Genomic DNA, 27,867 nt, shown 5'->3' with positions numbered 1-27,867 from the left:
GTCTAATCTTAGCCTGACCTTTACTTCCCCTCTTTGACCTTAAGCTGCAAAGCAGAGGCCAAGACTGGCATGCACTCGGGGGTTGTGGTAGTTCAGCTATGCTGGGTCCATTGGACCGTTGCCATAAAACACACCAGCACTGTCCAGTTGTGGTGCAGAGCTACACTGCTAACCTTCTGAACGTTATAATAGGACCATATGATCTGCTGAGGTAGAAACAATATGTTACTGAATGGTCCAGTTAGGTATGTAATGTGTTGCATGTTCATGGTCTGCTGTGGTGACAAGATGCCATGCTGTGGGTAAGGTTTCATTTCAGTGTCAGGACTGCCCGCTGGTGAGGCCTTAGCATGCATCCAGGGGGGTATTTCCACCAGGACTCTACTTAAATCCTTTGGGTTTAAACGGACATTCACATTATTCTGAATATTCGTTCTCTGAAGTGCTTTCTTTCAAATGCCAACTCTGTTGCCGTACAAACGAGTCAAAATATACTCTGACATGTCCGGGTCCTATAAAGACTTTTAATGTGACAGCAGAACAAACATATTGCCAAGAAATGCAGCACTTTTTTTGATTTTTTTTAGCATTTTTAGGCCTTTATTTTTAAAAGACAGCTGAAGACTTGAAAGGGGGAGAGAGGGGGAATGACATGCAGCAAAGGGCCGCAGGTCGGAGTCGAGGATGCTGCGTCAAGGAGTAAACCTCTATATATGGGCGCCTGCTCTACCAGGTGACGTACCCAGGCACCCCAAGTGTAGCACTTTTACTCAGATGAAGAAAACTGTCTTTCAATGAAATGCTTTTTTTTAGCATTCACATTCTGTAAGTTCTTGACTCATCTGCACATGCGTAATGATCATGCGTTCATGTTGTGTAACCAAGACTCAAATGTTGACTGCTGCTGAGGAGATGGAGAGGCAGAGCAGCTACAGAGAGTCTGAAAGTGAAGGGTCATGGTCTTTGGACATTAAATGTCACAGTCATGAAGACAGAGATTTGATCCCTTGTGTGTCTGTATTTACTGAGAAGGTCAGTGAGGGACCCCTCTCTTTTTTCAGCCCACTATCTGAGGACTTTAATATCTATAGCTAGACGAGAGAGGTGGAAACAAGAAAGGCTTCATTGTGCTGTAACTTCTGATGAAATAATGTCAAGCCAAACAGAATATTTCAGAGCTTTAGGCCTACAATTAACAGCAGAAATTCTTCAAAGATTTTTTAACTTGCATGAAGTGAAGTTGCAGAGGCCAGCTTGTGTCTCTGTGCAGGCTGACGACCTTGACATTTTAAGGGGGCGGGGCGAGGAGGAGTGACAATCGAGGGGGCGTGGCTTTGACCTCGGTCAATCATAAAACCACACTGCTCAACTTTGTTCTTCCCCACTCACAACCGGAGTCGCAAGACCGACTGAGGCTTCTCACTTACGGTAAATACCTTCAGTAACTAAATGATTTCAGACAGCGAGGGTCAGGGCCTCAGCAACAGGCGGCATGGCTTGATTTAGATCACCTGGGAACAAACTGCATGGGTTTGATTGAACCCTATTTGAAAGTACATGTGGTCATGAAGTTTATACAAATTCCCTTTGCTTTGTACTAAATTGCTTTATAGTGCACATATTGAGTAGTTTCTAAACCTTCAGATTAACTTGGACTGTGGTCACAGTCCATCAGTGGAATACTTTTGCTTGTTCATTTTAAACTCTTTGCTAATCTCGACGCACAATCTTAGAAACTGTCCCTTATCAAGTGAAAGTTAATATATGACATCATAAATGTCGGTTTATCAGTATGTAACAGAATGCATTATTAAAAACTACTCTCTCTCCCTCTCATTTCTCCTTCCAGAGGATTAAGACAACCCAGTCAAAATGGTGAAAGTTGGAATCAATGGGTAAGAGCTCATTGTCATTCACTCGCCTAACAGAATCAACCAAACGAACACTCAACTTCAACACACGCTTATTAGGGCCAGTATGTGTTCTCTCTGCACCCACAACTCACAATGCCACACCCCTCTCATCTGTGCACACAGCGGGCTTTAGCAGTGATTTACTGTAACAGATGCCTCGGTTAACTTTAAAAAAAAGCATTATCTCTGCTTCCTAAAGCAAATTTGTTTGTGCATTTAAAAATACAATTATTAAAGAAATTTAAATTGTATACACACTCTTTTCCTACATATACTCCGATAAACCGTCAGTTAAAGTAGGCGGTACCAAAGCATGTTCAGGATCTAAAAGCTCATACAAGGACCTCTACTAAAAACCCAAGCTATAATTTCATTAAATAAAAATAATTAGGGATAGAAAGCTACACAGATGATCACGGACACTGCAAGTTAGAACGAAAAACATTTGTATCTAAAAGAGAATTTAACCACATTACCAGAACAAGGAAGATGATAAGTCGATGTTAGGTGGTGATAAGATGTTAGGATATGAGTGAAATTAATTATTTTAGAAATAAAAGTAAGTAGTTAATTGACAGGCTACTAAAAACACACTTCAAAAGAATCAACATTATATCAGCTTAGTATAGAGAAACTCTATAAAACCTGTTTGACTGAATTCTTAAATGTGCCCAAACTGCAGTCTCTCTGCGATTTAATTAATAGAGACAACAAAACAATTTTTTTTTTTTAATGGACATGCACCAACCTGTGTACAGTCACTTGGCTGTTTATGTTATTCTTGAACTCTGAACTTTGGTCCCTCAGCAGATAACAATGTGGGCAGTGGTTTAGGCATTAGGCAACATTAGGCACATTCAACAGGGGATTGTTTTTCTGCTGTCTAGTAGAAGAGGACCTGCATAACTTAAAATGTTATTGGATGCACTTATTGTGACGTTAAATTCTTCCCTCCCTATCTGTTATTATCTCTCCGCCCCTTGTCCTCTTCTCCCAGTGTCTGAGCACAGACTATCTGTGCCAGGATTTTGGACTTGCGGTTAAAAAGTAACTCAGCCGCTGATCAAACAGTGCATTGCCGTCACCAGGATTACCACATTCAAGCTCCATTTTGACTTTAGCCCCCAGAGAGGAGAGTGTGAGACACACCTCCCTCTGTCCCTCCTCCTGAACTCTGCCCTTTCTTCAGCTGTGCTTTCAGGTCTCCTGTGGACTTTATGTATCCCACACAAAGGACAAAAGCTGTAATGGAAAGTAGGCCATGCTTTGGTTTAAGTGAATGTCAAAACTCCAATTTTACATATTCATGACTGATTTTCAGACATGGAGCATCATTTCACTAATTATGGAACATAATGAGGATCACCCAGTGACTTTGGTCAGATTTGCATGGTGTCATACCCCCATCTAGAGGCCAGATTAAGAAACAACCCTGTTCACTTTTCAGATTTGGCCGCATCGGGCGTCTGGTGACCCGTGCTGCTTTCACCTCCAAAAAGGTGGAGATTGTGGCCATCAATGACCCTTTCATCGACCTGGAGTACATGGTAAGTGATTGTTTGTTTGAAATCAACACCAGCCATCTCCAACGTGATTATAAATGTAGTTAAATTTTAGATGGTGGTTGGTGGCTTTTTCAGTTCTTTTACACACTTGGGAAGTTATGTGGAAGATGAGAATTGCTTACGAATATGATAAATTTAAATGTTCATGTAATTTCCAGTTGAGAGTGCATTAAGGGATCTTGTGTCTACGCACACTGGCTAAATTAAATATGTAATGAAGGCTTTTGTAGTGGGGTTTCTTTTCTTTTTTTTTTTTTAAATCGGCTTTAATTTCAAGTCATCTCTTCTGCTTTTGTCAGATATCCATAATTTGGTGAAAACTGTCTCCCTCCTCTTCACATGTTTTCTTTTAGGTCTACATGTTCAAGTATGACTCCACCCACGGCCGCTTCCATGGTGAGGTCAAGGTTGAGGGTGACAAGCTGGTCATCGATGGACACCAAATCACCGTTTTCCACGAGTGAGTTCACTAACCAGGCGTTAAATGTAGAAAGCATTTCAGTTTAATTATAATTTAAGACATTAGCAAAAGAGAATGGCGTAAGCATGTATTTGATTAACTTTTGTCTTTTCTTCAGGAGGGACCCCGCTAACATCAAATGGGGGGATGCTGGAGCCCAGTACGTGGTTGAGTCCACTGGTGTGTTCACGACTATTGAGAAGGCCTCTGTACGTATCTAAATCCGGTCTCAAACTCTTGAATAAAAATAATTATGACATGTGATGTTCAATTGACAAAAAAGGACATAGATTAAATACTATTTCAAACCACATTGCAGGCTCACTTGAAGGGTGGTGCCAAGAGAGTCATCATCTCTGCACCCAGCGCTGACGCTCCAATGTTCGTCATGGGTGTCAACCACGAGAAGTATGACAACTCCCTCAAGGTTGTTAGGTAAGAACCAGGTTTCTTTATGTTTTTGTATATTCAAGTGGTTTGAAATTCAGTTTTTGGTTGTTGTTATTTAGTGTTTTACTCATTGTACATCTGCTTCTGATGTGTAAAAGATATAGGTTGAACTTTGTTGTGCTTTTAAACTGGTGCCTTTTTCATTTTGAAAATCCTCAGTTAATTGACGCTGTTACTTTGCCTCTCCATAGCAACGCTTCCTGCACAACCAACTGCCTGGCCCCCCTGGCCAAAGTCATCAACGACAACTTCGTCATCATTGAGGGCCTGATGGTGAGGATTTAAACACTCCTGGGAACAATCTGGCAGAGAGATGCTCAGCAGCCCCTAAACCAGATTACAAACAGCCCAAAACACAAACGTAGAGGGGGGTTTAGTCGTATTTAATATTCCTCATCCCGTGTCTTTGTCCATCAGAGCACAGTTCATGCCATCACTGCCACCCAGAAGACTGTGGACGGACCCTCCGGCAAGCTGTGGAGGGACGGCCGTGGTGCCAGCCAGAACATCATTCCCGCCTCTACTGGTGCTGCCAAAGCTGTCGGCAAAGTCATCCCTGAGCTCAACGGGTCAGTGCCAATAAGTTTATTGCAATTTACTATGTTATTGTATGGACATGACTTGAACTAAAACCAGTGAATTTCCTTTGTGACCTTACCTACTCTGTATTTCACAGCAAGCTGACCGGCATGGCCTTCCGTGTCCCCACCCCCAACGTGTCCGTGGTTGACCTGACAGTCCGTCTGGAGAAACCTGTGAGTGACCACAAACTAGAAGCATTCATGACATTTAACAAACTAAAATGTGTTTTTACAGGTATTTGATGTTCATCTTACTGTCCTCAAATTCAATCAAAAAACAAAACCAGCAATTATTACTTTATCCTAATAAGTATTTCCTGTGTAGACTACAGTACATATGTTCATGGTAATAAGGCACTGTAGTTTGAGTTAATGTCGCATAGCCCATCCTACTGTCATAACCGCTAACTAGCACACAAAATGCATCTTAATCCATGGCTGAAAATAATCCCCAATAAATTTTGTTTAGCATCGCATCCAAACAAGAATTTTTGCACCAAATCTGTATCTTGCATGCATTCCGTATCTTCGAAGTCTCTTTAGGTATGCTCTGTGTCATGCCAATGTTTGAGATCTGTTTTGTGTCTTGCTTACATACAGTTACAAAAAGTGAATAATGCTCAAAATCCTAAGAATAGCTTTTAATTCCATATCATCAATACATTGGGAACACTGCACATTCAATTCCAAATCAAAACATGACCAAAATTGATCAAGTTTGTTATACCTTTACAGAAAGTGAAGAAAAAGGAATATTAGGCTGTTCAAAAAATAGCAGTATTTGCATTTTTCTTTACAAACTCAAACATTTACTGTATAAACTGAAAAATGTTTGGTCTGAAAAAGGGTTTGCTTTACTTTGAATCACTGAACTAATATTTAGTTGCATAACCATTATTTCTGAGAACTGCTTCACATCTGTGTTGCATGGAGTCGACCAACTTCTGGCACCTGTGAACCGGTATTCCAGCCCACGACGATTGAACTACATTCCACAATTCCTCTGCATTACTGGGTTTTGCCTCAGAAACAGCATTTTTGATGTCACCCCACAAGTTTTCTATGGGATTGAGGTCTGGGGGATTGAGGCTGCCACTCCATAACATCAATCTTTGCTTGCTTACTGGTGTGTTTTGGGTCATTGTCTTGTTGAAAGATCCATTTCAAAAGGCATTTCCTCTTCAGCATAAGGCAACATGACCTCTTCAAGTATTTTGATGTATTGAAACTGATCCATGATCCCTGGTATGTGATAAATAGGCCCAACACCACAGTATGAGAAACATCCCCATAACATGATTTTTGCACCACCATGCTTTACTGTCTTCACAGTGTACTGTGGTTTGAATTCAGTGCATGGGGGTCGTCGGACAAACTGTCTGCAGCCCCTAGACCCAAAAAGAACAATTTTGCTCTCATCAGTCCACAGAATGTTGCCCCATTTCTTTCTTGGCCAGTCAATGTGTCCTTTGGCAAATTTCAACCTATTCAGTACATGTTTTTTTCAGCAATGGGACTTTGCAGGGGCTTCTAGCTGATAGCTTTGCTTCACATAGCCTTCTTCTGATCCTAACAATACTCACAGATAACTTTAAGTCTTCTTTGATTTTCCTGGAGCTGATCATTGGTTGAGGCTTTGCCATTTTGGCTATTCTTCGATCCATTCGAATGGTAGTTGACCATTTTTTCCCACGTCGTTCAGGCTTTGGATGCCATTTCAAGGCATTTTAAATCATTTTGGCTGAGCAGCCTATACTTTTCTGCACTTCTTTATCCGTTTTCCCCTCTCCAATCAACTTTTTAATCAAAGTCCGCTGTTCCTCAGAGCAATGTCTGGAACGACCCATTTTGCTGAGTATTTCAGTGTGAAATGCACTATAACCAGCATGCACAACTAGTGCTTCCTTCCTTCTTTAAATATGGGCCATAATTGACACCTGTTTCTTCACAGAATCAATCACCTCACTAATTGAACACAACACTGCTATTATTTTGAACATGCCCCTTTCAATTACAGATTCAATTACACAGAATGAGCAGCATGTCATGACTGTTGGTTTTCTATGACTCCACAACACTTACTAGTAAATTATTTGGCATGTAGAAATATCACTTCTACCAAAACATTTGATTTATGAGGTTAGTGATGTTGGACTGCTATTATTTTGAACACAGCTGTATATTCATGTACATTTCAGTAGAAACCCATAGGTCCAAGGGTTACAGATAGGAAGTCAGAAAGTATTGAGGGATTGATTGTGGATTTTAAGCTTTTCATGAAATTTGTAGACAATAAGAATTTTGGAATAACACCAGGTTGTCCTTTTTTAATGTTTGAATTTTAACAGGCCAAATACGAAGACATCAAGAAGGTTGTGAAGGCCGCAGCTGATGGACCCATGAAGGGCATTCTGGGATACACCGAGCACCAGGTATGTGTTTCTTTCTTATAACTGATCTTTAAACTGGTTTTGATCAGTATTCTTGTTAACGTGGCGTTCTCTCTCTTCGCTCTCCTGCAGGTCGTCTCCACAGACTTCAACGGTGACGCCCGCTCCTCCATCTTTGATGCTGGTGCTGGCATCGCCCTCAATGACCACTTTGTCAAGCTGGTCACATGGTACGCCTTCAGCATAGATTACTGTCATTGAAATATCTGTTTTCAGTGATGCATGTTCACTCCTTTTTTCTTGCTTCTTAACCAGGTACGACAACGAGTTTGGGTACAGCAACCGTGTCTGCGACCTGATGGCCCACATGTCTACCAAGGAGTAAACCAACCAGCCGATCGCTCGTCACTGCACTATGCCACATTCTCATGATACCGGAGTCATACATACGCAATAGAGCATTGTGTTATCTATGACGCTGCCTGTTTCCTTAGTGATAGTTGACTACAACCAGATGCCTGAGGAAAGGTCCCACAGAAACAAACGAAAAGATTTAAATTGGTGACCAATTCTTTTTTTGTATTTGTTCCCGGTTCTGTTCTTGTGTGAGATGGAGTGAAGTTGTGAGTCCTTGTCTGTAGTATTTAATTACTGCAGTCAGTTTTGGAATAAAGTCCTCTGTGAGAATCCCACTGTCCTATCCTCTTTTTGTCATTGCACAGAAACAAAATCTATATAAAAGCTTCTCCGCCGGGGTTAATGCTGATATCTGCAGATTGATTCTTATGTAGGTCAAGCAGCAAACCCTTGCAAGAGGTATTTATCCATAGATCACACTTTTCCTCCTTTGGGAATACACGGGTGGCTCTTGATTGCATGGGATCTTAAATAGGTAAAACTGTATGGGATAATTTCTGCTCCAAAGCAATCTTTGCACCACATCCCTTTTTTATGAAACCGTCTCATACCCAGTCCATCTGTATTGGTCACTTGTCTGAATCGCTGGGAGCTGTTCAAGAATTACACACTAGTTCCGCTGATCGACTTGAAAGAGAAGGATTTGTTGTTTAACACTATACATATGAATTTTTCTGAAGAGGAACATATAGGATTTTTAATGGTATTTTCCTTTAACTTTGAGTTTTCCTGAAAATGGAGATTTTGTGAAATGAAATGGTTCCTGTGTTAGCATATTGATGGCTTTACAGCAAATGTGTCATATCAAGACAAACGTGACTAAATTATGAGAAACAGCTCTTACAATAACACCATACAGTTATTGGATGCAGTTTTCAGAGCTCAGTCTTTTTCAATCGGTCCTAACCACAGAATAAATGGACATTTTGTGTGCATGTTAATTCAATAAGTCAAATGGAAGATCAGATACCAAAAGTTCACTTTAAACCACACATATTCATTCAGATATCTCAGTATTTTGTGACCCATCTACCCTTTATTCTTTAAAATTGAAGCCACAGTCGTCTACAACACCTGATTAGCTGAAAATGTGTTCTATATGTGCGAAACGTGTTACTTCACAGATATAATTGAAATGTATTCAAAATTATTCTAAGGGAACATATGGTAGGTGGCTGGAGAGGAGACACAATGCGGGTCAGAGGTTAAGGACTCTCAAATAATCCCCCACCCTCTTTTTCTCTCTCTGTTTCTCTCCCAGATGCTTTCTCAGTTTGCATGCCTCTCTATAATAATCTCTAGTTATGGTGAAGGGTATGTGATGATGTGGGGCTATTTTAATTCCAAAGGCCAAGGGAACTTTATCAGGATGCATAGTATCCTGGATCCATGAAATAACTGGCCTTTAAAAATAAAAATCTGCCTGCCTCTATGGGAATTTAACATAGGGGTGTACTCACTTTTGTTGCCAGCGGCTTAGACATTAATGGCTGTGTGTTGAGTTATTTTGAGGGGACAGCACATTTACACTTGTGTTATACAAGCTGTACACTTAATACTTTACATTGTAGCAAAGTGTAATTTCTTCAGTGTTGTCCCATTAAAAGATATAATGAAATATTTACTAAAATGTGAGGGGTGTACTCACTTTTGTGAGATACTGTATATAATATAATATATAGTATATCTTGGTCAACACAAAAGACCAAACCGGACATTGTCAAATTAAAACAGACAGTTCAGGCCGTCTGAATACAAAACACTTAAACGAAATACTCTTCGCCTCTGTAAACATTACCTACATTTTTTGGTTCGCACAACAGATCAATGAAGCTACAGATAAACCGTTGCTTTGTCTGGGTTAATTGGCTTTCTGTGGAGCAGCGCAAGTGTTCAGGTTGACGCAGAGCAGGAAGGAAGAAAGAAAGAAAGAAAGAATGAATACCTTTATTAGTCCCTAAAGGTGAATATAGGTGACTATGCATTGATCCACTCTGACGCTCTCTGGTCAAGCTCACGTCATAACTGGTATTTTAAAGAGCAAAGTTGAAGTCACTTCTGCATTCTTTTCCTCATTATTACTCTTTCTCCAGGTATTGCATCAGTGCTGGGCAATGGCACAGTGTTGTTAGTCTACTGTCGGAAAAGAAAGAAGCTCAGACCACCAGAGCTCATGACCATCAACCTGGCTCTCTGTGATCTTTTGGGAGGGCCATTTTCCATCATTTCCAGGTACAGAATACTTTGTTATCAACCAATAAATAGCCAGGCATGAATCCAGGGTGATGACACTGTAAGTATAAATACAAACAACATATAGGCCCCCAGCCATTTGTCAGAGACAGACGGTGATGATCCATTAAGCCGGGAGACTAAAGCCCTTCTCTGCCTCTTTCAGTCTGTGTCATGCCTGGGTGTTTGGGGAGACAGGGTGCCTTTGGTACGGCATTCAGAGCTTTGTGTTTGGCATTGGCTCTCTGCTCACCACCTGTCTCATCTCTCTGGACCATTCCCTGAAGATCTGCTGCTTAAGATATTGCAAGACTCCCTAAAATGTACAATCCACACAGGCATGACTCTTCCTGAATTAATTGGAGCATTTCTTGCCACACAGGCTTTTACACAGACCTCACTTACACAATATAGATATTCTAGTCTGTACAATACCCTCCTTTCTCATAAAAATGTATTGATTTTAAATTAAATTAAACCTGCTCAAGAAAATGTTAAAGTGAAATAATAATAATAATAATAATAACTTTTATTTATATAGCGCTTTTCATGAAACCCAAGGACACTTTACAGAATTACAGTGGCTATACTAAAGGAGGTTGTAGGCTGTGATGAACAAGTGGTGTTTCAGGAGAGATGTTAAGGCTTCAAGGGGTTGTCAAGACAACCCATAAGGTTGACTGTCCAATATACTTACACATGAGCACCCTGCTTAAATAGTCACAGGTTCATTATGTGGCTTCATGCTTCTTGCCCCTCTAGGCCAATGGATTGAGAGGCGCCATATGTATCTGTCCATAGCGCTGATGTGGGTTTACACATTGTTCTGGGCCTTGCTGCCTGCTTTTGGCTTTGGAAGTTATGGACCAGAACCTTATGGGACCAGCTGCACCATCAACTGGTAATCTCTGATTTATGTTATGTAAGTGCTGCTTGATCCTCTATTGTTTATGGCCACAAAAAAGTCCCCAGATCTGGTCTGTGCATTCTCTCATTTGTATTCTTCATGCATTTGCAGACAAACATGTGAGCGATAACCAGTCTGCCTGTATCTCTATTTCAAGGTGGAAAATGAGGTCATCTCTAAATGACAGAATCTATATTTTCCTCATCCTGGTATTATGCTTTGGATTTCCTGCACTCACCATCGTCGCTTCATATGTGGCTATCCTTCTGAAGGTGAGGACAACAGCTGCTTCATGACACAAAAAAGGAGGGTATGGGAGCTGTGTCTGTATTTATTTTGTTCAGATGTATTAGTCACTCCTTTACAGTCAAAATATGTAGAATATATAGATTGCAACTCTGGCACCCTCTGGTGATCGTATTGAAAAGGACACTGTGGCAGACAAATGTATACACCACTACCTCCTACCCGCCTCATGAAGTTGGCCATTAAGCTATTTTTTACAGGAGCAGATTGTTTGACAAACTTAAATTAGGTACATATAATAAACAGCTAAAAAAGAATAACAGCAGCTGGCCAGTCACAGATGAGGAACCACACAGACTTTTGCATACATGAAAACCAATTTACAGGATCGTTAATACAAAGACACATCCAGGTCTTAAAGTGCTCATATTATGCTTTTGGGCTTTTTCCCTTTCCTTTATTGTGTTATATATCTTTTTTGTGCACATTATAGGTTTACAAAGTGAAAAAGCCCAAAGTCCACCCCAAAGGGACTAACCATCTCCAACAGAAAACACTGTTCACAAACTGCTCCAAACAGCTCTATTGTAGTCCAGCCCTTTACTTCCGTGACGAACATTTGTCACTTTGTAACACACGTTATAATGCTTGCCTAGCTGCTAGCATGCCTCACCCGGTAGCTAAAACAGAGAGCTCAACACACAGGGTCAAAAGAGGAGCTGCAGCAATGTGCAGTACAACAAAAATATGGTGTTTTTTTTTTTAAATTAAACCATGTAAACCTATTCTGATATAACCTCTAAATACAATTATGAACCTGAAAATGAGCATAATATGAGCACTTTAACAAGCACAGTATCAACTGAAATTATCAGTCCCCTCCGCCAAAACTTCACTAAATGGTCCAACAGAGGAGCACCTTCTCTAAGAGGCTCCGACAGCTTCGATGTCGTACGGACCGCTACAAGAAATCATTCCTACCACAGGCAATACAACTTTTTTACACCTCATCACTGGGTGCTAGATAAGACTCTTAGACATCACATCTGCACTAAGTGCAACTTGCACAGTAGGTTTATCTACATTTTTATCATTACTAGTTAAGCAGTTGTACATTTTGTATTCCCAACTTGTATATATTTTAAATATTTAAATATTTGTTCTTGTATTCTATCCTATTAGTTCATGTATATTGTATCCTATGATTTCATGTATATTGTATCCTAGTATTTCATGTATATTCTGTGCTGTGTGACTGATATTTTGCTGCTGCTGTAACGCTGTAATTTCCCATTTTTGGGATCAATATCTATCTATCTATCTAAATGGGCTTAAAGCAACATCAGTATCAGATGTTCATCAGATCTGATCAGCATCAGAATAATTTAAAAGACGCTATAATTGAAATTAGAAATGATTCACATGATGGCTATATATACATATATGGGAGTTTTATATATGTCATGTTGCCCTTGTAGAAATAAAATAAAGTCCTTGTGAATTGTGGTATAATAAAATGTTGCTTCTGTTTTCAGGTCTACAGATCTAATCACACTCTGGCATCTATACCATCCTCCTCCGTCAGTCACACTAGCAAAAACCTGAGACTTACAAAGGTAAATCCTATGAGGATCATTTTCAGATTCCTTGATCCACATCCTGCAGGAAAAATAAAGCTGTATGTTTATTTTAGATGGCTGCTGTGGTGTGCACCACGTTCTTCCTGGCCTGGATACCCTATACTATGCCATAGTGTCTCTGATCTCTGCACTCATAAGCAGAGATGAACCAGAGGTACCTTTACAGACTGTGGTGGAGGAGTCTACTGGTATGGCCTCAAGCTCTCCAAATGCTTCAAAGATCCTGGACATCCCCTCACTGTTTAACTGGACAGCTACAGAATATTACAGACACATCTACCATAATCCTGAGAGCAAGTGGAGTGATGTGAACAACATGAATTCAGCCTCCATCATGCTTAGGCCCACCCTGGACAAAGAAGCCATACCAGTGACCCGGAGCCCCCAGCCATTCTCCTGTCTCCCACCTGTAGTCACCTTGATTCCTGCTATGTTTGCCAAGTCCCACATCATGGTCAACCCTTTAATCTACCAGATCATGAACAAGGAGTTCAGGCATGATGTCTATGTGATGGTGTTTGGCCAAGAGAAGGCAGAGAGGAGGCACATTCAGTGGAGGAAGGAGAGCTTATGTGAAAGTAAGTAACATGAGCACGTTGACACTGTTTCTTGGGAAAATAGTGCAAATTTAGATTTTTGCAGGGCCATGTTTTAAATCTCTTTTTCTTCTCTTCTCTTTAAGGGAGCTTCCGCCTCTACCACTGCCAGATCTGGAAGAGGAAAAGGAGCAACCCCATATCCTTTTCTGTGGAAAGAGAAAACAGAAATCTAAAGAAAGAGAACAACCGAGGGAACAGGAGTGGAAGAAGAGGAACAGACTCCTGGGCAGATAATTACTCCGTAGGGGTGTATTCTTCTTGTTGTCGTGTTGTTCTTGTTCTTGTTCTTGTTCTTCTTATTATTTTATCATTCATGTAGGCTACCAATGGCTCCTAGTTTTATCCAAATCTAAACAATAAGTATCTTGTACAAAACAAACTCGAACGAAAGGGGTCTGGTTGAGTGTTGTATTCCACAGAAAACCAACAGATAATGGAGCGCTACTCTACTCTAGTGTTTACGGTATCCGTGCTCTAATGCTCTTCCAATCCCGCAGCTCTTGCTCCTGCCTGCGGTCACATCTTATTGCCAGAACTTCAGTGACGCGGTGACACTGGATTTCTGTTTTATTCATTCACGCTCTGCGTCATTTTCTTCGTTTAATTACGTTTATTTTGCAAAACATCTCTTACCGAGAGGCGCCGCATTTTGTATCCTTGCTCGCAGCCCATTTGGAGCCGCTTTTGGATGTTTTGTTGCGGACGGTTAGAGAGCACTGATCATCAGCCGGCGTTAAGACATCTCAGCTTTAAGGATAAGATTCTTATTTAGAAACGGTTAGCTGTATAATCAGGTAGATAGGCCACTGGCGTTTTGTGCACACGTCTTTCTACGCGTAACAGCTACTTATTATTGATCCGTTTTATTCTGTTGTAGCAAGACAATTCCCGTCCGTGTTCATGCCAGATCTGCAGCGCTTTAGTTTTCCATACCATAGCATGAATCCTTTGTTGGGTGCCAACACGCATCTCCAACAGCATCAGAGTCAATCTCCCGGACACCCGGACTCTCCTTCAGGACTCCTGTCAGACGCCGTTTTCGGTGGACCGGACCCGACGTCCTTTTTTCTGGGTGAGCAGTACGGGCAGGGGCCTGATCATCCGGGGCCTGACTTCACCGCACCCTCACAGACCTCACTTTACCTCCACCACAACCACAGTCACTACCAGCACCGCGCTGTGCCACATCCCCCCGCAGCCATGGCTCTCAGAAACGACTTGGGATCCAACATCAGCGTCCTGAAAACTCTCAATCTGAGGTTCAGATGCTTTTTGGCAAAAGTACACGAATTAGAGCGCAGGAATAAGATTTTAGAGAAGCAGTTGCAACAGGCGCTGGATGACAACAACTGCTGTCAAGGTGGATGCTGTAAGGGCAGGGGGCACACCCAGGAGGCAGGTGTACAGACCGGATTTGTCGAGACCATCCCGCTCAGGCCCGGATCCCTCCCCTTCCACAACACCAACAACTCAGCCAGGAGGCCTACAACACTGTTCACACCGCCACTCACAACAGCATCCGCAGAAAACTCCAGTTCAACCCAAACAAATGCCACTTGTAACCCAGCCATCACCATCAGCCAGGCCTCTCCCTGTGTGGACTCCCCTGGCTCTGGCTCTAAAAGTTTCTCCAACACCAGCGCAGGCCCGGGGAGCTCCACCAACCCCCCTCCACGGTTCCTCCCAGGCACCATCTGGTCCTACAACCACACCCGCAAGTTTGGCCCTGGTGCGGAGCGTCTGACCAGCCCAGGGGTGTCCTGGGTGCACCCTGACGGAGTCGGGGTCCAGATTGACACCATCACCCCTGAGATAAGAGCCCTGTATAATGTGCTGGCCAAAGTGAAGAGGGAGAGAGATGAGTATAAACGCAGGTAAATAGAGTGAACCCCTTTTATTGCACTTGTAACAGGCCCTTCTGGGGCCTTTCTACTGAGCATGAGGATGTACTTTAGTTTTCTTAAGTGTGTGTAATGCTTTAGAGCAGTGAGCAGAGTTGTAAAGCAGCTACAGACCAGCTGTCTCCAACAAGCAGAGTCAGCACAAACCCTCTCCGTCCATCACCGCCAGTCTGACCCTGCACCCACTTCATATCTGACCACAGAGGCAGGTGCTGCTGCTAGAAATACACCAAACAAATAAACACATCACAAGCTAAATATAAAGAAGAATGAAGGTCGAAGCGTTGTAGGGACGTGTAAAGATCAGTCTGTTGAACAAATGTTACCTTCAGAGCTCATGAAGCTGCCCAGATAACTCAGCCATGGGTGGCTTAGTTTACAGGAATATTAGGTCAAATCCATCCTGAAATAGAGCTCATCTTGATTATACAGCAGATCTTTATTTTATGAAACTGAACAAGCCTCTGAAGATGAAAGACCGTAATGATTAAGCTATCTAACGGAAAATCCTGGAGGTGGTCCTGTTAGGCCAATGTAAATATTGAAACAAACCCTATGATGCTTTAACAGCACCCATAGTGATTTTACTCAGCGATACGGTCATTTATGATTTACTTAAGCTTTACAATTTTGGTTAGATCTAAAGCTGAAATGATTAGTTGATTATTTTTGTAATTTAGTAATTGTTTCAGTTATTTGTTAAGCAACAAGGGCAAACAGGCAACCGAATTGTGACAGGCACTTTACATAATTTTCGGACATTTTATAGACAAAACAAAGAATCAAGAAAATAATTGGCAGATTACTTGACAATGAAAATAATCGTTAATCGTTAAACACAACTTCTGAACCCACAATCACTCCATCGCCAGTGTACCAGTTTACAATGTGTCACCTGATGACATCACCAGTTCTTATGTGGATGCTCTGATTTCCAGTTTAGGGTGACAGCTGTCTGTGTTGCAGATCACTGCAAGAACACAGTGTGAACTCTCTTTTATGGTGTTTTTTTTCTTGACATTCATTACGTATTATCTGTCCTGAGTGAACTACAGTAACCCCCATGGTCCAGCACATTCATCACTGAATTCCCTCATATTATGTCCAAATGAGCAGCCATGCATTCTTCACAGAAGAGATCCTGAACACAGTATAGTGAGCTCTTTGTGAATGAGGCAGAATGACGTCAATTACTAAGATTGTGTGACATAAGACATATTTAATTGTATGTGGAGACTTGAGACTGAATGATTTACTGACCTGAAAAAGTGGACATTTTTTTGTCCCTACCTGTGAATCAAGGTGTGTGACATACAGTACCGTTTCCCACTTAGTGTTCAAATCAGTTTCTGTTCAGCCCTATGTAAGGGGTCTGAGCTGTTTCTCAGCCTCTGTGAGCTTACTGTAGGTATCAGTTTACCTTGGGACAATAGGGGCATTACAGTGAAACTCATGGCCATTACCTATGCAGTCAAATATTTATATTTATATTTAACAGATCCCAATTTAATAATGAAATGTCTGTTGCCCCTGTGAGTCATTTATTCATTTAATTCTTAAAGCTTTTGGTGCATTTAGCTTTTTTTTTCCAACTGTGGTTTTACCCTTCTCTGGCTCTTTTGTACATTCATATTTGCTTTTTTTTTAATTCAAAGACAACTTCACTTTCTCCCTCTGCTCCCCCTTTACCCTCCCTCAGTCCCTGCCCCTCGTGCCCCCCACTCTGTCCACCACACTTTCATGTTCTCTTTCTCACATAAACCCCAGACAATCCCACACACGGAACACTTCCTCTCCCTCTCTCATGCTCTCTACCTCTCTTCTCTCCCACTGCGCACCCCCCTCTCCACACTCCACACGGTATCTGCAATGCAGCACGCACTGCAAGCTGTAACTGTTGGATGGGGGCTTGGCTTGCAGAAGGAAGCACTTTTCGGCTTTCTGTTCGCTCTCACCTTACCGATCAAACAAGCATTCTCTACGACAACAACAACTCCAGTTTCATGACTCAGTTTCTTTCAGATTAAGTATTCCCAAAGGTGTCGATGTGCCGCAGCATTCTGCATTTAAAACAGCATTTATATAAGAGGCTACAGACTCTGCAGTGAGTGGATTTCCCCAGGGCATGTGTGCTTTATGAAGTCACTGAATCTGAGATCACATACAGGATCTGTGCTCAGGCTTTTAAATGTATTAACATTTTTTTTCATGGGCCAGTCGTCCTAGCTGCACCATAGTTGCACACAATTCATCAAACAAGCGATTCATCAGTGAGTGAGTAAGCAAATCAATCACTCACACTTTTCACCTGATTGTTTCATTCAACTTGTTTCCTAATATGATTTAATTAAACTGCATTTACGTTTTATTGTCAGATCCACAGGCACTCAGTGCCAGTTTCTATATTTGACAACCACCCTTTTATGTCATTCCTCTTTTTGTAAACTGACTGCTGACTAATTCCGAAGTTGCAGTTTTATGGGATGATTTTAATATATTTTCTTGTAAACAAATAAAAGTTATATTTACATTCAGTGTTACTCACTAAAACACATTAGTGTATCCTTGAGGTCTGACAAATGTGTTGACTTTTGCAAAGCCGGTTAGCATTTTACATCCAGCATTGCTGTCTTCTTCGTCTTTACTGTCACATTGCTGCATATCTTAGCGTGTTACTGCCAACTGTAGATCAGCATCGTGAATCCTGGACAGTAATGTCATGTGATACAATATATGTTGTTATCATAGAGTAGTGGTTTGGCAAGACATCTAGCTAGAATGCATTTCAGCCCTATTGACTTTTCAACCTCCTGAAATACTTCAGTCATTGATCCCTTCATACCTGCCTTTCTAAGTGGGTCTGGAAGATGCATAAATGGATCCTGTGCACATGTGAATCCAATGGTCTGTATGTTCCATGTCTGTTTACATTACAAGTCACTAAAATATAAACCTATATCTGTGTGTCTCTAAGATGGGAAGAAGAATACACTATGAGGATGGATCTGCAACAGAAAATTGGGGACCTACAAGAGGTAACATTGTGTGTGTGTGTGTGTGTGTGTGTGTGTGTGTGTGGACATGACTGGAGACCAACAATGATCAGCATTAAGCTCTCACTCTGCTGGCAAATAGAGCTTTGTTATTTTTATCAGACTGTCAGCTACTGTCAGGTTACCATATTTGTGCTTCCTGCAGCTGTGTGGTTTGTTGATTTGTTTGATTTGATGTGTGTGTGTGTGTGTGTGTGTGTGTGGTTGGCTAGGTGTGTAAATACATGCACATGTTTTTTTGAGTTTAAACACACGTGTGCTATTGCCAGGAATCTACACCTGACCTAGTTTAGCAGGCAGCACCACATCAACAGGAGACCACATGCAGTAAAACACCACTTGAGACTGAAAAGGGTCCTGTTGTAGCACATGATGAATAAGTCAACAGGGAGAAGAGACAATTACAATGCTATCAGACAAATCTAGAGCTTGTCAGAGGAGATGATGCATTTAAGATTTACGATGTTTTTGTGCACTTTGCTGATATAGGCTTTTGTTTTATTAATATCCGTTGCTTGCATAATGTCACATGTAATTTCCAGTAAAGAGATGCGGCAAGACGTGGGTGTCGGCGTGTGTTTTCTTTATGGCTTCCTTCATGTGTGCAGGACCTGCAGGAGAGTGAAGGCTGTCAGGACGAACTGGCACTCAGAGTTCAGCAGCTGAAGGCAGAGCTGGTTCTCTTCAAAGGCCTCATGAGCAATGTGAGCGCAGTACAACCCATTACAGTCACATTCTTCTAGTCATACGTACTCATAGCTATGCACATTAGCAGTAATCATAATGTCTCTCTGCTTCTCAGTGGATGGACTGTGGCATCCAACTCTTTAAATAACAAAAGTGAAAGGATATTGTTATTTACCCTGATAAAGGGTTAAAAAGTTGTAACTATAGCTTGAGTGTGACATGTGTAACAAAGCTCTGACTCCACAGCATTTTCAGTGTCATTGGACCATTTACTGATACTTTATTGATGAGTAATAAGCAGAGTCCACTAAATCTGCAGAATTTAGCTGACTGTTTTTTTTTACTTGGGGTGGAGATGTGTTAACATTCTGAGTTTATTTTAATTTTTTTTAATTTATTTAAAATCTGCGGACAAATCTGCAACATTCTGCGTCTGCAGATTCCGTGTGGTCCTGGTAATAAGACATTAATAAGAACAACTATGCCTTGTCATGTTTGGCAGGTGTTTATCCTCTTTCAGCTTGTCTTTTTAGCTAGGCCTTTAATTTAGGAAGATGACAAAGACCCTGCCAAAGGACCATTTGAACACTTGCCTGCAAAAGGGCTGCAGAGCATCTGGTCCCCAGTGTATTTATTAACAACTTATTAACATGAATACTTGCATTATTATCAAATAAAAACATGTGTGTGTGTGTGTAATAGAAACACACGCTCATGCTGGAGGAGGCTATAAAGCAGCCAGAGATGTTTTACAACCGGGCAACCCAACCCAAAAGTTGGCCTTATTATTGCTTATTACTAATCTATAAAGCATTAGTAATGCATTTATTTACAGCAATGATTTATTCAATGCAGCAGTAGATAAACATTTTTCTAGTTAGTTTCTCTTCCCTCTGTCTTATCTGGTTCCTTCCATCCTCTCTGTAGAACTTCACAGATTTGGACAGTAAGATCCAGGAGAAAGCCATGAAGGTGGACATGGACATCTGCCGCAGGATTGACATCACCGCTCGTCTCTGTGACGTAGCTCAGCAGAGGAACTGTGAAGATGTGATCCAGATGTACCAGGTATCAGGACTAAATCTGAATGTTATCTGTATTTGTTCCACATGTTATCAAATCCACAGAGTCCCTTCCTGTGGAACTTTGTATATTGATCGTGGTTGTCTGAATCCTGATTGTGTCCCTGCAGGTTCCTAACAACCAATCATCACTAAACTGCCGCCGGAAACATACTCCTCTGTCCTTCAACGGAAGCGAGTGTGATGAACCTGTCAGCACCTCTGAAAGTGACGGGGGTGGGGTCAAAGACGAATCAGCCAATCAGATCAATGAGGAGATGCAGAGGATGCTGAACCAACTGTGAGTGGTCTGACTTTGAAATATGATGAGTATAATGTCATTGTCCTTCAGTCCTGCACTTCCACTAATTATTTTTCAATATGTGTGTATGTATGTGTGTGCATTTATATGTTTTATTTTAGGCGTGAATGTGAGTTTGAGGATGATTGCGACAGTCTGGCCTGGGAGGAGACTGAAGAGACGCTGCTTCTTTGGGAGGACTTCCCAGGATGCACTCTGCCTCCTGACCCCACCCACCCACCAGGAGAGGTATTCTGGGTCGCATGACTCCTTTCAATGAGATCTCTGAGTTCTGATAGCAATCATATCACATCTACATAGGGTTAGTTGTATACAGCTGTTAAAAAATAATGATATTAGTATTTTTAACAGCTGTATACGACTAATATATATATATATATATATATATATATATATATATATATATATATATATATATATATATATATATATATATATATATATATATGATATATATATATATGTATATATATATATATATATATATATGTATATATATATATGTATATATATATATATATATATATCACATATATATATATATATATATGTATATATATGTGTGTATATATATATATATATATATATATGTATATATATATATATATATATATATGTATATATATATGTATATAATTCTCTGTGCGAAGGTCACTGAGAAAGTAGAATTTGTGCGTGTTTAGGATCTGTATCTTTTTACACTCGTAATCCTTCAGACAGCTGCGTGCGTTGATATTGCTGGTTTACATTTCAAGAAAGCTTTTAAAGTTCTGATGTGGAGTTGATGTGCAGAGCAGCAGCATGATATGTTGGTCAATACAGATTTTTCTCAAGTGATGACACTGACCTTCACTGCTTTACAGTGGCAGGGCAGATTCAGGACAAAACTTTATAATGATATAATGATAACAAAGCACACAATGTCCCTCCATTCTGTTTCCCACTCTTGTAAAGCCTTTTCTTGTAACAAACTATTCTCTGTGCACTCACTCACACACACTCACTCTCACACACACACACACACACACACACACACACACACACACACACACACACACACACACACACTCCGACAGATGCAGTGTCTGGCTTGTATTGGTGTACAGTGTGTTTGTTTCCAAGAAGTGCATGTAGGTATTTGTTTTCATTTACCGGCTGTGTGGTATTTGAACAAACTGCTCTCCCTTTGAAGGGAGGAGCTGCATTAGTCAGTGAAATTTGAGCTGATGGGAGGATAAAACCAGCTGTTTCTTAATTGTTGTGTAACCTCACTTAGTGTCTGATTGTGTGATTAGCACACAAACACACGTTCTGTTTCCTGCAACATTTTATAACGTGCATATCCAAATCTTGAACACAAACATACTCAAAATCTCTCTCTTCTCTCTTTGTCACTACCAGGAGGACTGTCTGGAAAAGGTGATTAATGACACAGAATGTCTTTTCAAGTCCAGAGAGAAGGAATACCAAGAGACAATTGACCAGATTGAGGTCAGACACTGCACACTCTGTATTTTAACATTTTAAATATGTTAAACGATTTCCCTGCTCATATATGTTGCCTGTTTTTCCTTTCTTTTTATCAGTGTTACTCAGTGTTATTTGTTTATTTTCATGTCCGTAAATGAAAATAATAATAATAGGTAAACTATTATTTTCATCGTGCATTGTGTATTGAGAGCCCAATACCACAGCATTTCTTGTGTATTGTGCATGTGCCTGAGGTTTGTGCAGCAGTTTGTTGCAAATAATTTACATAATGACTCAGCATTAAGTGATACACAGTTCTTTTGTTTCTGATATGTCCATCTTTTATTGGTGCTTTGAAGTAAACTATACATAAATACAGTACATACATACACTTGTAAGTTAAACTATTGTAATATGTCTGTCTGCATGTTTTCTGACTTCAGCTGGACCTGGCCACAGCAAAGAGTGACATGAACCGACACCTCCACGAGTACATGGAGATGTGCTCGATGAAGAGAGGCCTGGATGTTCAGATGGAGACCTGCAGGAGACTCATCACACAGAGTGGAGACCGGTAACACACACTCACACTGGCTTTCAGTCTACATTATCTGTCTGCCAGTCATGTCTGTCCATTTGTTTTTCTATTAGTAACGCTATATTTTACAGGTCCTTTAGTTTCATAGAGTAACACTTTGCTTTAAGTCCCCTTATACCATTTATAAACAGTATACAAACATTTAATAAATGGCCTGCAACACAATATAATATACACAGCTATAAGGGTATTTTCAGTGTTTATTAGTATTTGTCAAAAATTATAACTTCTCCTATGAAGACATATTTTATATAATTACAACTGTGTTTCTGTATGTTTATACACCAGCCTCCACGTATTGGTGCCCACATGAGGAGTTATAGTTGTTTTAACAAACACATCAATATGTGACAATAAACCATTTAGTAAATGTTTAGTGTTTATAAATGCTTAGTCTCGCTTTGCCAGACCTTCCTCCACCAAGGCGCTGCAGAGGAGGGTCTAGCTAGTCCACACAGCATTCTGGGATGGGAGAAAAACATGCTCTGGTTTATTGGCATTTCTTTAAACCAATCGCATTGGGCAGAGCTAAGCACCATATGGAGCAACGGCGCCTCTGCAAAATAGCCTTGTGAAGGAACTTGTTTTGGTGGAACGTGTGCGTTCAAAAGTTGTTTTAGTCGTACAACAGAAAACTCAAATTGGACAGATAGTCTAGCTAGCTGTCTGGATTAACCCTGCAGAGATCTGAGAAAAGGTTAGCTATAGCCCTCATAAATCGACCGGAGTTTAAAATGCCAACACAAAGGTAGCCCAAGGCAATGGATATCGGCCTAAATGAGTGAAATCCAGCGGAATTTCCATCGGCAACGGAGCAATCCCCGGAAGTGGAACGTCAAGGATATAGACTAATAAATGCTAAATAGGGGGACTTAAAATAAAGTGTGATTTGGTACTTATAGGTAAAGGTGTATATTATAGGTCAAACAGAGACAATGAAACTGTTATTTCAGTCTGGTTACTTGGGTTGAGTGTATTGGCAGTTGTTGATTTTCAGAGGAATTTCCTTAAAAGAATTGCTCCATTTAAACCCATGAAAGTTTGAATGTATTACTGACAACTTTATTCTTCATATATGTTGAATTGCATGTTTCCCTGTGAACAAATTTGAGACCTTTGCATGTTCAGCTGACCTTCTGTGCACTGAATAAAAGACCCAGAAACCTTCCATAGAGATTTTCTTATTTCCACTAACACATAAAAAAAGAAATGAAAAGTGAGATGACGAATATATTTCTTAATGTTCCAGAATGTGTTTCTGTCTCTAATAGTAACTCTGCGGCGCCTGCGTCTGCTGAGGATGGTGACCAGGGAGAAAACGACAGGTATTCATCCTCTCCGCCTTCCTCCAGTGCTGGGAGATCTTGACACGTCCTCACTCCGGCAGTAACGGGGCCTGTGGTCACGTAACCTCCACTGCATCCAGCTACAGTACCACACTGACGCAATACACACCTGTAACTATGGCAACACCATGTTTACATATGAACCTCTTTTATTTACGGAGTCATATTGTTAATTCTTCCTGCTGTCCATGCAAGTCAACTTTGGTTTGACGAGACCTTTTAGCACTGAAACTATGATTGAGTAGCTGAGCTGGATTGTTGTCATTACTACTTCATGCAGACGTCACTGCCCTGCAGAGGGGAGAGGTTGGACCTTGTCATCTTGTGTTTGACAGCAGTAGTCAAGGAAATTAATCTAAAAATGGATTGTCCTGTGAAGATTCAGAAAGTTGAGTATCCTGAATGTATTGTAAGTAGAGGGGCTGATGTTCTTGCAGTGCAGTGCAGTACACTACATGAAAGCATAGCATGACTTATTCAATCCAGACACAGTAAAAACACTTAACCCGGGCATTGATGCTAATCAAGCAAATACATGTTGTAAGGTTACTTCATAGAGTCCACTCTACACATATTTACAGTCCTGTAATTACCTTCTTTCACTAAACAAACAAAATGCAAAGGGAGCAGAATTAGTCAGTTTGATATTGATAATGATGAGTCTTTAAAGCCTAAAAAGATGTCATGATTCAGCATTGTACTGCCTTACAGCTACAGATTCAGAACTTGCTTTCCAGAGGCAGAGCAAACATGAAGTCATAAATAAATCATACATCCGTGCTTTATTTAGCAAACATAAAAATGATAAAACACCAAACATTAGCTGTGGAGCAGCAGAGTGGTGTCTCTGAATACCAACATCCTCCTCCTTCTTGGCAACTTGAATTAGGTATGATCCTGAAAACAGTAAAAGTGTCCTCTGTCACAATTCACGTATTTATTTGCTGCAAATTACCTGAATCCAAACTGGATTTTATGGGAGGAATCCACTTTGAAAAAGTATAACCATGTAATCCATTGCTGATGTACTTTGGATTTCTTGGCACACCAAGAGGGAAATGTTACATTAAATCTACGCATAAACGTCTCATCATGTCACAAAATTTCATTATTTTAACAACGCTTTAACAGGGGGTGGCACTTTGGTGTCAGGCTTTGGAAGAGCACACCACACCACACTAACATTGCAGCCCTCATACACAAATAAAATCTATCCTAGAATAGCCAACAACATCAATTTGCCAGTGGGAATTGTTGAAAATTAATTTAGAAAATAACTAACTAGAGCACAGACAAGGTAATTTACAACATTTCATAACAAAGAGAACTCCATCTGAAATGCAGACAAAACTGTTAATGGTGCTTCATAAGAAACAGCAGAGAAGAATTTTGAAGTTTTTTCAGTGTCAGAGGGAAGCATGTTTGAAGCAAACGATTTTAAATGCATTCTCTTGAAGCTGATCTGGAGTCAGTGATGGCTCTTCGTTCTGCTCTCTGCCAATTAAAGTACTGTGTGATGAAGTGCATTGACACCCAAGTGTCATGTAGCTGTTAGTAATTAGTTTCATTTTCAGCAGTAATGCTTAGATTAGAGTCAGGCCCTGTGTTTTTCGAGCAGAGCTGCATGTTTGAGCAGAATAACTTTTAAAAGGAGAACAAAAGGAAATAATGTAAGTTAGCTGTTGAGTGCCAAAAGATTGTAAATCAACAGGTAATTGCTGTAAAAAAGCAAAACAATGTCTAAATATAGCTGCCAAAGCTATTTCACCAGGGTGCTTGATGTATAAAATAAACCTGTTTTTGAGCCTGTTTGCACAAAGGAAGAGCAAAGCAAAAATGTATATAAAACAATCAGCACTATTGTAAAACATGAAACAAGAAAACTATATTTCTTCTATTGATATTTCCTCATCTTTTACATGTTGCAGGTGGGGTACTAGATTAATGAATTTAAACACAAACGCATATGTCATTTTAACTTCATTTGTGTTTTTCAGGGCACATTCAACCATGAACTTTAACTCAGACACACTGCTAAAGTAAAACATACTGTATGTTAGCATACTGCTGGAAATCATCACTGGCAGGGGAACGCCCCCCACCCATCACTGCTCTATTATCAGACACCGTTGTCTAAATATAGTCCTGGCTGTAGTTTCTTCTGTGTGGTTGTACAAGGTGAAATATTTCTTCTGCTTCTACTACGACTCACACTACAACACGTTGTTTTAATAATAATGATCGTAAGAGGGCAGATTTGAAGCTTATGTAATCTCATGCATGTGTGGCCGTTGGAATTAGCTGAATGCTAATCACAGTGTTTCCACTACTGTTTGAACACAGAAGGAGGATGTGAGAGATAAATTGTGTGAGACATAAAACACGCCATTTCCCTTTGTATAGTTTTACTTTTACGCACTGAGTGAGTCTCTATGTATGCATGTGCCAGTGTGTATGTTTTTGGGTGTTATGTCTGTATAGCGAGTGTTTTTAAAAAGACTTTTACTGGGGCAAATGTACAACATGAAGAAGAAGGAAACATAACCAGTCCAATTTGATATTGTCTCTATGTTTAGCATTTGAGACTAAGCTGTCTTTTTGACAATAATCACCTCAAAATTGTAAATATTTAAATGATAATGGAGTTCTTTTTTCCATTGGTACCTTTTCTTTATGAGTGTATGTGGTTGCCAAAAAAAGTCAATTTAAAAATAACTCAAGTTAAAAACAAAACAAAGCGGAACTTCTGAAATGCAAATGCTTTAGCAAATTGACTGTAAGATGGCTTTGATATTATATGTGTAAAGGAAATATAGCTTTGAATATATACCTGTGTTCAAAGACTGCAAATGAAGAATGTCCACAGTCACACACCTGGAAAGAAACTGAGTTAAGACAAAATTACCTGTTTGCTCTATTTAGTTTTTCAATAGAAATGATTCCGGTTAATTAAAAAAAAAAAAGAGTTTTTGACACTTCTTAATGTCTTTACAGAGGAGACAAAATATTGAGATTCAGTTACTGTCACAAAACAATTTGATGATAATTCTAAGTGTTCCAGATGTGTGACGATGCAGCTTTAAACACCAAGACAGTAATTAAGGCTAAGAAGCTTGACTGCAGAGCTACAGTATGTAATGTGTCAAGAGAGACTGAAAGAATAAAAGATGCAACTGAGCAACAAGTTCAAGTGATTATTTGCCTTTTATGTCCGCCTAAAAAATGATGGGTCTGTTCACCCAATTACAAAAAAAAGAAAGGGCAATTGAGTTTAGTTTTTTGTGTTAACAGCATTGACTTGTAATTACATTCAAACAAACCAATAGCAGCAACTCTTTCCAGAAACAATGTACCAGATACTGACCAGTCTACAGAAAAAGTGTTGATGCTGAAATCTGTAAGGACACTGTTTCGGAAAGAGATATTGACTGATGAGCTGTTGATTTTTTTTATTTAAATGTGACCACAGCGAATGAAACTCACCAACTTTCCGTTTTAAAAGTATGTGCAGAGTAGTATATTTACTCATGTACTGTACTTAAGCACAATTTTGAGGTTCTTCCATTTTACGCTGTATACTTCTACTCCGCTGAAATTCAGAGGAAAATATTGTACTTTTTACTCCTAAACATTTATTTTAAAGCAAAAGTCACTAGTTAATTTTCAGATTACGATTTACATCATATAAAATCATATGATGAGTTTATAAAATATGATTAAACTAGTGGCTCCAAACATTTTGAAACGTGGTGTCTGGTCAGGACTCATTTGTTTTAGATGTTGATGAGTTGTTAGCATTCACCAAAGAGATTACCTTTCTAAACTTCTCAGATGGTTTATATCTCTTTGAGGCCCAAAGACATACGATTATCTAATAATTTACACACAGAAAAAGCAAAGTGGAGAACATCCCCTATAAATTATAAAGAAAAACATTTCTGTTTTTCTTATTTCCTCTCCCATTAATCATGCCATGACCCCTCAGATTCATGTTGTGACCCTTTGAAGGGGTCTGACTCCTAGGTTTGA

General features: G+C 40.1%; 3 protein-coding genes across 3 annotated transcripts; all 3 read left to right on the top strand.

The window, feature by feature from the left end:
- Positions 1-1,364: 1,364 nt before the first annotated feature.
- gapdh (glyceraldehyde-3-phosphate dehydrogenase) lies at positions 1,365-8,046 on the top strand. The gene is made up of 12 exons (XM_078252645.1): positions 1,365-1,428; positions 1,850-1,895; positions 3,361-3,460; positions 3,832-3,938; positions 4,057-4,147; positions 4,258-4,373; positions 4,580-4,661; positions 4,806-4,957; positions 5,065-5,143; positions 7,318-7,401; positions 7,492-7,589; positions 7,675-8,046. Exons 2-12 carry the CDS (start codon positions 1,873-1,875, stop codon positions 7,742-7,744), a joined length of 1,002 nt encoding a protein of 333 aa, XP_078108771.1. The 5' UTR covers positions 1,365-1,428; positions 1,850-1,872; the 3' UTR covers positions 7,745-8,046.
- On the top strand, positions 7,832-13,634 carry opn9 (opsin 9). Its single transcript, XM_078251835.1, is given in 9 exon segments — positions 7,832-7,887; positions 9,829-10,008; positions 10,175-10,314; positions 10,771-10,909; positions 11,073-11,187; positions 12,697-12,777; positions 12,855-12,902; positions 12,905-13,383; positions 13,484-13,634. Coding segments are annotated over 9 exon segments (1,389 nt in total).
- Positions 13,635-13,921: 287 nt separating this feature from the next.
- iffo1b (intermediate filament family orphan 1b) lies at positions 13,922-27,014 on the top strand. Its single transcript, XM_078252644.1, has 9 exons — positions 13,922-15,274; positions 18,276-18,336; positions 18,963-19,058; positions 19,969-20,109; positions 20,234-20,403; positions 20,526-20,652; positions 21,826-21,915; positions 22,338-22,468; positions 23,764-27,014. Exons 1-9 carry the CDS (start codon positions 14,301-14,303, stop codon positions 23,858-23,860), a joined length of 1,887 nt encoding a protein of 628 aa, XP_078108770.1. The 5' UTR covers positions 13,922-14,300; the 3' UTR covers positions 23,861-27,014.
- The last annotated feature ends 853 nt before the right edge of the window (positions 27,015-27,867 follow it).

This window comes from Sander vitreus, chromosome 6 (assembly GCF_031162955.1).
Source record: "Sander vitreus isolate 19-12246 chromosome 6, sanVit1, whole genome shotgun sequence".
In the NCBI taxonomy this organism is placed as follows: Eukaryota; Metazoa; Chordata; class Actinopteri; order Perciformes; family Percidae; genus Sander; species Sander vitreus.
This window is presented reverse-complemented; position numbering and strand designations above follow the sequence as displayed.